This window comes from Garra rufa, chromosome 8 (genome assembly GCF_049309525.1).
Source record: "Garra rufa chromosome 8, GarRuf1.0, whole genome shotgun sequence".
NCBI lineage: Eukaryota > Metazoa > Chordata > Actinopteri > Cypriniformes > Cyprinidae > Garra > Garra rufa.
In genome coordinates this window covers 44,937,396-44,949,013 of record NC_133368.1, presented here as the reverse complement: position 1 = coordinate 44,949,013, position 11,618 = coordinate 44,937,396, and the positions used below count along the sequence as shown (strand labels likewise).

Genomic DNA, 11,618 nt, shown 5'->3' with positions numbered 1-11,618 from the left:
CTAGATAGGTCCCTTATTCCTCAGTTGGGATTGTGTAGAGCTCTTTGAAGCTGCATTGAAACTGCAATTTGGAGAAAAATCCTGGAATGTTTTCCTGAAAAACCTTAATTATTTTTAGAAGAAAAACAGACCTGAACATCTTGAATAACATGAATATTTTATATTTTGCATGTTTTTCAGATTTCAGTGGAACATGCGGAAGAGTGTCAGGGAGCATTCAAAACCCTGCGACAAAACCCCACCGATTTCATGCGAAGAGAAGACAGCTCTGACAGTTGACGTCGAGCTGCATACAAATGCCGCGGCATTCTGCATTTCTGCCTGAGGTACCATCGCTAATGGCTGCGAGGCCGTTCGAGATCTTCAGCTCCAAGTGCACGTAAATGCATCACAATGCCTTCAAAAGTGTCATGCCTCTACGTGTTGACGGTCGTTTGCTGGGCCAGCGCTCTGTGGTACCTAAGTATATCCCGTCCCACGTCGTCCTACGCGAGCCAACTCTCCGCCCCGGCGCGTAAAACGCCGAAAACGCAAAAGAACAACGCCACCACGACCTTAGGCAACATCCGCACACGTCCGCTAAACCCCCACGCCTTCGACTTCATCATCAACGAGCCCAAGAAATGCGAAACCAACGTGCCCTTCCTCGTCATCCTCATCACAACCACGCACAAAGAGTTCGACGCCCGCCAGGCCATCAGGGAAACCTGGGGAGACGAAAGCACCTTCAGCGATCTTCGAATCATCACGCTGTTTCTTCTGGGACGCAGCACGGACGCGGTGCTCAACCAGATGGTGGAGCAAGAGAGCGAGATCTTTCACGACATCGTAGTCGAGGACTTTATCGACTCGTACCACAATCTCACTCTCAAAACGCTGATGGGAATGCGCTGGGTGGCGACGTTCTGCAACCAAGCCAAGTACGTGATGAAAACAGACAGCGATATCTTCGTGAACATGGACAACTTGGTGTATAAACTCTTGAAGCCGGCCACCAAACCTCGACGGAGGTACTTCACGGGATACGTCATCAACGGCGGACCCATTCGAGATATGCGCAGCAAGTGGTACATGCCAAGAGACCTTTACCCCGAGAGCAAGTACCCACCGTTTTGCTCTGGCACTGGGTACGTGTTCTCGGCGGATGTCGCGGAGCTCATCTACAAGACTTCCTTGCACACCAGACTCTTGCATCTGGAGGACGTTTACGTCGGGGTGTGTTTGAGGAAGCTAGGCATCCACCCGTATCAGAACAGTGGCTTCAATCACTGGAAAATGGCCTACAGTCTTTGCAGGTACCGTCGAGTCATTACCGTGCACCAGATCTCCCCTGAGGAGATGCATCGTATCTGGAACGACATGACCAGCAAAAAGCATCTCAAGTGTTAGCGGGAGATGCCTGAGGATGTGTATTTGTGCCCTTTTTTAAATCCCCAGATGCACAGATGCGACACAGAGCCTTGGGACAACTGTAGTTCTTTCTTAGAAACACTAACAAACATCCTTCTGGAGGATTTCGAAACACGCCGAGCCCATTGTTTCTCAATCGGCTGGGGACTGTGCTATGGGTGGTCATATACCCCTGCCAGTCTGTCTAAAACTACTAAAGGAGTTTCTTTTGGTTTCGGATGCACAGCAGAATGTTCTTGATCGTTCAACTTTTCTTTGCACATTACGCTGGTTGTACAAACGAAAATTTCATTGCTTTTGTATGTGAAAGCGCCCGCATTGTTTGTTTACATGTTCAGAGACGTCTTTTCTTGAGAGAGATCACTGCGGCGTATAGCTCCTTATTTATAAAAAGTATACAAATTATTTTCTTACTCCAAGTTGGACACCATCGCTTCGCAACAGCTCATGTTTGTAGTTATACTGTAAATCTGTATATCTAAAGTCATTAACGCTTGGTATCAAGTGTCATTTTGTGAGTATCTACTGTACATGGTCAACCTTGTAGGAGTGTAAATGTGGAATTAATGAAGGTGAGAAACGAAAAAAAAAAAAAGCTGAATTTTTTTTCTAGATTTCATCAAGGCCAAAATGTGATTCAAGTGTTTTGTTTTTTCCGTTTTCAACTGTCTGGAGTACAGTAATTGAGGGGACGTGACATTTAACTGTGAAAACAAAATGAACATATTATCCCCCATGGGTACTACTGTATTATACTGTGTATTTTTTACATAAAATATATAATGATGTTCTTTTTCTTTTGAAGCATTGATCTTTTTATTTGTATGCTTTGCTCATTTATATTCAAGATTCCAAAGGGACAAGTTTCTCAAGGTCATCTCAAGTCAAAGATGTAAAGAAATTAACTGTATTCAGCCGGCACACAATATATGAATCAAAAGTCACAGTAAAGACATTTATGATGTTTTAAAACAACTTTTGAATTTTCTGTTTATAATAAATCATAATAAAATACTAATTTACTTAAGATCATCCAAGTCAAAGACTTAAAGAAATTAATTGCATTCAACAGTAAAGACATTTATAATGTTCTATAACACAACTTTTGAACTTTCTATTCATCAAACAATCCTGAAAAAAAGATACATTTTCACAAAAATATTAAGCAGCACAACTGTTTTCAACATTGATCATGAATCAGCATATTACAATGATTTCTGAAGGATCGTGTGACGCTGAAGACTGGAGTAATGATGCAGAAAATTCAGGTTTGCGTCACCGGAATAAACTACATTTTGAACTATATTACACAATATTACAATTTTTATCAAATAAATGCAGCCTTGGTGAGCATAAAAAGACATTTCAAAAACGTACCGACCCCTTACTTGGTGTACAGTGATGCATTTCAGCATTGATCTTTTTATTTGTTTTGCTCATTTATATTCAAGATTCTAAAGGGATAATAAAAGAATAATTTAATCAAGGTTATCTGAAGTCAAAGACAAAGAAATTAATAATTGCATTTAGCCGACACACACTAATTTAATCAAAAGCAACAGTAAAGACATTCATAATTTTCTAAAACACACATTTTTTTCAGGATTCTTTGATGAATATTTTAGAAAGTTCAAAAGTTACCAATTTCACACAAAAATATTAAGCAGCACAACTGTTTTCAACATTGCTAATAAATCATCATATTAGAATGATTTCTGAAGGATCATGTGACACTGAAGAATCGAGTAATGATGCTGAAAATTCAGGTTTGCATCACCAGAATAAATTACATTTGAATCTACATTACAATAGAAAAGAGTTATTTTAAATTGTAATATTGCACAATATTACAATTTTACTGTATTTTAAATAAATGCAGCCTTCTTTCAAAACATACCAACCCCCAAACTTAGTGTACAATATTGTATTTCAAAATAAGTGCATAAACCCTTTAACCAAGATTTTTTTTTTTTTTTTTTTTTTTTTTTAAATGGCTGCATTAATATTGATTGACACTGATGTTCAATTAATACCAATATGTTTTTATAGTAATAAGAAAATTGAGGTCTTATCTACAGCCATATAGCCATTTTCCAATGGCATTTCGAGTATTTATAAAACATTTGCTTGTTTGGAAACTGTTTCCTAACATTTTGTAACACTATTAATGACGTTAATGAATCTGACGTCTTACCTTTAGCGTGTTCGACAGCATAAATGTGCTGTGGCGATCCAGCAAAATGTCCGACCTACCTTCGCCATCCTCGAAGGATTTCGCCAGTCGCTTGTCCTGCCAAATGCTCACAGTAGTGGCACTTGGCAGACTGGTCAGGCAGCTCCAGATGTGCCAAACGCCGGCCTTGCCAAACTCTGTCAGCACCCGTGACAAATAAAGACAGTTTTTGGCGTTGTTGTACGTGTCATAATGGAGCCAGGGCTTTACAGCAAACGATTTTCAATCGGAAATGGGTGTCTATTATGGGATGGCTTCCAAGAGGCTGTTGTCAGGGCGGGATTAAAAGCAATGAGCATCCTGGGTGAATATAGTGTCAAAAATGGCACTTAACTTGAATAGTGGCACACTTCGGTGTCCCATTATCTTAAAAAGTAGCTTGGCCAGGTCCAACTCTGAAGTCTGATCCAACAATTAAAATTGCATTTGACATACCTGGCAGTCATTTCATTACACAACCTATATTATAAAAATGTAACATTTTTAACCAAAAACAGCTAAAAAAAAAAAAAAAAAAAAAAACCTAATTATTTTTTATATATATTGTAACTTAACTTTTAGTTTTGATCACACTAAAGTAATTGGTGGCACAAACCATAACCAATACTGCAATTTAATGTTTATAAAGTTAAGAAAAATAAATTAATAAATAAAGCATGATGAACAGCAAGTTATTTTTATTTCTAAAAAAAGATTTTGGATCTTTTCATGGGTAAAAACAATGCATGAAACATTTTATTTTAATATATATATATTTATATATTTTTTAATTATTTATAGTTGTAACTCAACTTGTAGTTTAGTCTGCATTGAAGTAATTGGTGGGGGAAAAAAGGGAAATACAATCAAACAAGAGAAAAAAAAGTTAAATATTTTGTCTCTTTTCATGGGTAAAAAACAACACTTAAAATGAATTTTTAGGCCATGAACCATAACCAATGCTGCAATTTAATGTTTATGAAGTTATGAAAAAAAGATAAAATAAATTGGCAAAAAAAGGGAAAACTAAATATTTTGGATCTTTTTATAGGTAAAAAACAAAAAAAGACAATGCATGGAATATATATATTATTTTTATTAGATTTATTTGTTTTGTTTCTTTTGTAACTCAACTTGTAGTTTTGACTGCATTGAAGTAACTGGGAAAAAAGGGGGGAAATGGGGGGGAAGAGAAATTTTAAATATTTTGGCTCTTTTCATGGGTAAAAAAACAATGTTTATAAAGTTATGAAATAAATTTATTAATAAATATATTTATTTTTATTTCTTGTAACTCAACTTGATGTTTTGACTGCATTGAAGTAACTGGTGGGAAAAAGGGGGGAAATGGGGAGAAAAAAAGAGAAATTTTAAATATTTTGGCTCTTTACATGGGTAAAAAAACTGTTTATAAAGTTATGAAATAAATTTATTAATAAATATATTTATTTTTATCTCTTGTAACTCTACTTGTAGTTTTTACTGCATTGAAGTAATTGGGGAAAAAAGAAAAAAAAAACTTTAAATATTTTGGATATTTTTACGGGTAAAAAACAATGCATGAAATATATTATAATCATATATATTATATACTTATTTTTATTACATTGTGTTTTGTAACTCAACTTGTAGTCTTTACTGCATTGAAGTAAATGGGGAAAATGGGGAAAAAAGAAAAAGAAAACTTTAAATATTTTGGATCTTTTTATGGGTAAAAAACTATGCATGATTATATATATATATATATATATATATATATATATATATATATATATATATATATATATATATATATTTATTTTTATTAGGTTTATTTATTTTGTAACTCAACTTGTAGTTTTGACTGCATTGAAGTAATTGGTGGGAAAAAAGGGGGAAATGGGGAAAAAAGAAAAAAACTAAATATTTTGTCTCTTTTCATGGGTGAAAAAACTAAGCTTAAAATAAATGAATTTTTAGGATATAAACAATAACCAATGCTGCAATTTAATGTTTATAAAGTTATGAAATATATATATGCATGATGAACAGCAAGTAAATAATTAACTTTTCAAATAAAAGAAAACTAAATATTTCGGATCTTTTTATGGGTAAAAAACAATGCATGAAATGTGTATATATATATATATATATATATAAAATCTACAGCAAGATGGACAGCAAGTAAATCATTTACTTTTTTATTAATTTCTTTTATTTTTTTGTAATTCTGCATTGAAGTTATTGGAAAAAATGGGGGAAAAAGAAAAGGAAAACTTTAAATATTGTGGATATTTTCATAGGTAAAAAACTGAAAAAAATAATATATAGTAGGCTACATATCTCTATCGTCAAGGCTAAAAAGATAAATATAAATTATATTACATAAAATTATATGTGTGTGTGTGTGTGTGTGTGTGTTTTATTTTCTTAAAGAAACACAATAATTAGTACTTTTAATGCATAGTATGTACATGTCTATATTTATATATATATATATATATATATATATATATTTTTTTTTTTTTTTTTTTTTTTTTCCATAAACACTAATAATAATTAGTGCTTTTAATGCATAGTACACATCAATATAATAAAAAAATCAAATCACATTAAAGTTGCAATTTTGCTTAATTTTATATCTCCAGCAAAATCCTTTCAGATATTTGATAAATTCCCCATCCCACTAGTTCAAGCACTCACTTAAACGCTCCACATCTCACATAAATCTGATGCTTTTTCTCCCCATTTCATGAGGAGACGATTAGATACTAAAACACTGTAATGAAATCTCTTTCTGAGGGTTTGCCGGTGGTAAATTATAGCAATTACTGTATAAAAAAAACACACAGAGGCAGGCAAAAGATAATATCATAATCACATTATACGGTTAGGATCCCTTTCTTCCAAAACACAGTCATGCTCGGGTTTAATAGTAGCAATTCTGTTTTATTTGTTGTACCTTCGCAGAAAGTTTATATTCTTCACTGATTACAGAAGGGCTGAATAGTAAGGAGGGAACACGCATGGTATATAGAAAACACAATTCAACTTAATCATAATAATAATAATAATAAAGTATTTCATTCTAGTTAACATTATTTACATTTGGGCTGAGAACAGAATAATTTAATTCAAGCTACTATACTCGTTTTGGACACACAGATGGCTTTTCTGTCATTCAGTAGTAGACATTTGGTTTCCTTTACAAAATACTATCACGTTTTCGCTGATAGACAGATGCATTCTGGGGTCAAAAACAACCACATTCGAGTGCTGTAAAAAATGACGTGAAACCATTGCTCGTCTTGTGAATACGATACATCAGGATTAAGGTGTGCGTTGTGGATTGCAATGACCTTGTTTTTCAGCTTTAAAGAGATAGCTCACTTGAAAAATTACATTCCCCTATGATTTACTCCCCCTCAAGCCATCCTAGGTGTATATGACTTGCTTTTTTTTTAGATGAATACAATCAGAGCTACATTTAAAAATGTCCTGACTCTTTTGAATTTAATAATGAAAGTGAATGGCTGTTGAGATTTTGAAGTCCAATAAAGTGCATCAATCCATCATAAAAAGTGCTCCACATGGATCCAAAGGGTTAATAAAGGCCTTCTAAAAGTGAATAGATGCGTTTGTGTAAGAATCTCAAAGGGAAACCTAGTCTACTATCGAAATCCTCAGACTTTTTTCTTGACAAATCCATGTTTTGTTTTTCTAATTTGTGACTGGTGTTTTGTTTTGTGCATACGACAATTAGCGGAAGCAAAATATTATGGTTTATAAAGTTTTAAATATGGATATTTTTCTTACACGATTTGCTTCAGAAGGCCCTTATTAACCCCCCAAAATGATGTGGAGCACTTTCTATGATTGATGGATGCACTTTTTTGCCCTTCAAAATCTCAACACCCATTCACTGCCATTATAAAGCTTAGCCAGGACATTTTTTAAAGATGTTGGACATAGGTGAGAATATGCTAGTCTTGCGAGAACCAAGTTTTGTTTACAGCAAAGTAAAACCATTATCCTTTTGTCTTTTATTGAAATCCTCCATCATTTTTCTTTACAAATCCTTTTTTTTTACTTCTAATTTGTGACTAATTTGTGTTTTGTTTTGCTCCCTCCTTTGCACTTCCGTGTTCGACACTTCTCACCAAAGCTTACGCTATGCTTACATCGTTCGTCATCCGCTGGATCGCCACACTCTCTTGAATGTCCATACGACAGTTAGCGGAAGCTAGAGAATATGGTTTCTAAGTTTTAAATATGGACATTTTTCTTACACAAACGCATCGATTCACTTCAGAAGGCCTTCATTAACCCCCTGGAGCCGTATGGAGTACTTTTTATGATGGATGGATACACCTTTTGGAATTCAAACGCCCATTATCCACCATTATAAAGCTTGGAAGAGCCAATTTTTTCTTTACAAATCCTCGTTATTTTACTTCAAATTCATGACCGGTGTTTTGTTTTGTGCTCTCCTCTTTGCTTCCACATTCATCGCTGTGTTTGCCAAATCCTACGTCATCTGCTGGAAAGCCACTCTCTTGTGAACGCAATGACAACAGTTAGCGGAAGCTAGAGATTACAGTTTATAAAGTTTTAAATATGGATATTTTTCTTACACAAACGCATCGATTCACTTCAGAAGGCCTTCATTAACCCCCTGGAGCCGTATGGAGTACTTTTTATGATGGATGGATACACTTTTTGGAATTCAAACGCCCATTATCCACCATTATAAAGCTTGGAAGAGCCAATTTTTTCTTTACAAATCCTCGTTATTTTACTTCAAATTCATGACCGGTGTTTTGTGCTCTCCTCTTTGCTTCCACATTCACCGCTGTGTTTGCCAAATCCTGCGTCATCTGCTGGAAAGCCACTCTGTTGTGAACGCAATGACAACAGTTAGCGGAAGCTAGAGATTACAGTTTATATAGTTTTAAATATGGATATTTTTCTTACACAAATGCATCAATTCGCTTCAGAAGGCCTTTATTAACCCCCTGGAGCCAAATGGAGTACTTTTTATGATGGATGGATACACTTTTTTGGACTTCAAAATCTCAACACCCATTCACCACCATTTTAAAGCTTGGAAGATTCAGGATATTTTGTGCATCTATTCATCATAAAAAGTACTTCAGCCCTGGGGGTTAATAAAGGCCTTCCAACAAATATCCTTATTTATAACTTTATAAACCATTATCTCTAGCTTCCGCTAACTGTCGTACGCACATTCACGAGACGTTCCGGTGGATGACTTAAGATGTAGGCATAGCGTAAGCTAAAATTTTTATATTTATAACACATAGCCTAGTTAAGCAACATGACACGACCAAGAGAATGCAGTTTTCCCTGAAAAACCACGGTTGTAGACTTGACATTGATTTTATACAAGAGTTCAAACAAGAAGCTAATATACGTTTCAGTACAATATGGTCAGTGTCAACTGTTTTAGCTCTATTTGGTTAAGGATTTGGTTTCCTAACTGAATGATTCAGTGTTTCTGAAACTTCTGAACTCAATGATATACACTGTTTTTGATAGCGTTCATAAAGTTACTGACAGATAATATTATCATGATGTTCTTTGTGTTTGCCTTACCAAATGTGATATCCTGTCAGCAATAACCTGTGCATGGGCTTTTTGATTACTGTCAGTTTAAGTGCCGGTGTTGTGCCATATTACCCCCCTAGCATTGGTAGGCTCATGGTTAGGTGTGGGGGAGGGGTTATGATTAGGCAATCAGGTAGCAATTTCAACGAGGGGGATAATAATTTGGCGGGGGTGGGGGACGGGCACCACAGATGCAGTGTTGCCAGATAAGGACTTCAAAATCTCAACACCCATTCACCACCATTATAAAACTTGGAAGAGCCAGGGCATTTTTTTTTTTTAAAGTGCATCCATCCATCATAAAAAGTGCTTTACATGGCTCCAGGGGGTCAAAAATGGGCACAACACCCACGATGCAGTATAAATGAAAAATAAAGTGAAATTAAAAAAAAATAAAAAAAAAAGTTAAATTAATTCACATCTTCTGCAATTAATATAAGATAAAGATATCGCTATCCCAAAACTGCAACTTCCCACTTTACTAACTTTTTAAACTGTCAAATTAAAAAAAGGATTGGATTTTGATTTGGAAATAACAAATCCAAAGACACTTACAATAACTGGATCTGGCAACACGACTCCGCCCACGCCCTCACTCACAACTCTCTCAAGCCTTGTTCACTCCACTAGCATCGCAACGATCATTCTTGGAAACTGGCTAAACTTTGTTATATGTAGATCCTTATATGAGGAGTTTCAAACTGCAAATTAGTCATTCAAACAACAAATTTTATTTTTGAACATGAAAAATGTACCAAGGTCCAGACCCCAGTGACCTCATAGCCGGCTATGGCCATGTTAGCAAAACAAATGAACTATATTTGCGTTTTGTTGTTTTGGATAATTAGCTGTTAATTCTGTGCTGCATGCAATGTGCAACTGCACAGAGACCTGGAGGGGAAAAAAGGCAATTTTTAATCAGTTTGACAAACAGAAACGCACATATATTCATAAAAAAAAAAATCTCCCACGAAAAAAGGGCACTTTCTCTCGAGGAAGAAAAAGGGCAGGTGCTCAAGCCCCGTTTGATGTCTATGTGTGCAAGTGCCTGCTTTTTAATATGGATGGATACACTTTTTTGGACTTCAAAATCACAACACCCATTCACCACCATTATAAAACTGGGAAGAGCCAGGACTTTTTTTTTTTTAAAAAGTGCATCCATCTATCATAAAAAGTGCTTTACACGGCTCCAGGGGGTCAAAAATGGGCACAACACCCGCAATGCAGTGTTGCCAGATATTAATAAAAACCAACAAAAAATAATAATAATTAAGTGAAATTAGTTCACATCTTCTGCAAATAATATAAGATAAATATATCGCTATCCCAAAACTGCAAATTCCAACTTTATTAACTTTCTAAACTTTCAAATAAAAAAAGGATTGGATTTGGAAAAGACAAATCCAATCCAGCTCTGCCCGCGCCCTCACTCACAACTCTCTCAAGCCTTGTTCACTCAGCTAGCGTCGCAACGATCATTCTTGGAAACTGGCTAAACTTTGTTATATGTAGACCCTTATATGAGGAGTTTCAAACTGCAAATTAGTCATTCAGACAACAAATTTTATTTTTAAACATGAAAAATTTACCGAGGTCCGGACTCCAGTGACCTCATAGCTGGCTATGGCCATGTTAGCAAGACAAATTAACTATATTTGCGGTTTTTTTTTTTTTTTGGATAATTATCTGTAAATTCTGTGCTGCATGGAGACCTGGAGAGGAGAAAGGCAATTTTTGATTTTTGAATCTGTATGACAGGGAAAGCTGTGCGCAAACACAAACACACACATATATTCATAAAAAAAAAAAGGGCACTTTCTCTCGAGGTGCTCAAGCCCCCTTAGATGTCTATGTGTGCACGTGCCTGCTTTTTAATATGGATGGATACACTTTTTTGAACTTCAAAATCTCAACACCCATTCACCACCATTTTAAAACATTATAAAAAGTTCTTTACATGGCTCCAGGGGGTCGAAAATGGGCACAACACCCGCGATGCAGTGTTGCCAGTATTAATAAAAACCGACAAAAAAAATTAAAAATAAAGGGAAATTAGTTCACATCTTCTGCAAATAATATAAGATAAAGATATCGCTATCCCAAAACTGCTCTCACTTTATTAACTTTCTAAACTGTCAAATAAAAACAATAAAAAAACATTTTCATTAAACACATTATTTATTTTCATTAAAAAAAAAAACTCCCCAAAAAAAGGGCACTTTCTCTTGAGGTGCTCAAGCCCCCTTTGATGTCTATGTGTGCACGTGCCTGCTTTTTAACATGGATGGATACACTTTTTTGGACTTCGAAATCTCAACACCCATTCACCACCATTATAAAACTTGGAATAAAAAGTGCTTTACATGGCTCCAGGGGGTTAATAAAG

The 11,618-nt window shown here is 35.2% G+C and overlaps 1 protein-coding gene across 1 annotated transcript; it reads left to right on the top strand.

Annotated features, from left to right (window-relative positions):
• The first annotated feature begins 224 nt into the window (after nucleotides 1-224).
• LOC141341084 (beta-1,3-galactosyltransferase 1) lies at nucleotides 225-1,554 on the top strand. Its single transcript, XM_073846228.1, has one exon. The coding sequence runs from the start codon at nucleotides 394-396 to the stop codon at nucleotides 1,387-1,389; it is 996 nt and encodes a 331-aa protein (XP_073702329.1). The 5' UTR covers nucleotides 225-393; the 3' UTR covers nucleotides 1,390-1,554.
• The last annotated feature ends 10,064 nt before the right edge of the window (nucleotides 1,555-11,618 follow it).

Excerpts from the sequence above, each read along its gene's own strand:
- LOC141341084 (XM_073846228.1), top strand. The coding sequence starts at position 394 with ATGCCTTCAAAAGTGTCATGCCTCTACGTGTTGACGGTCGTTTGCTGG.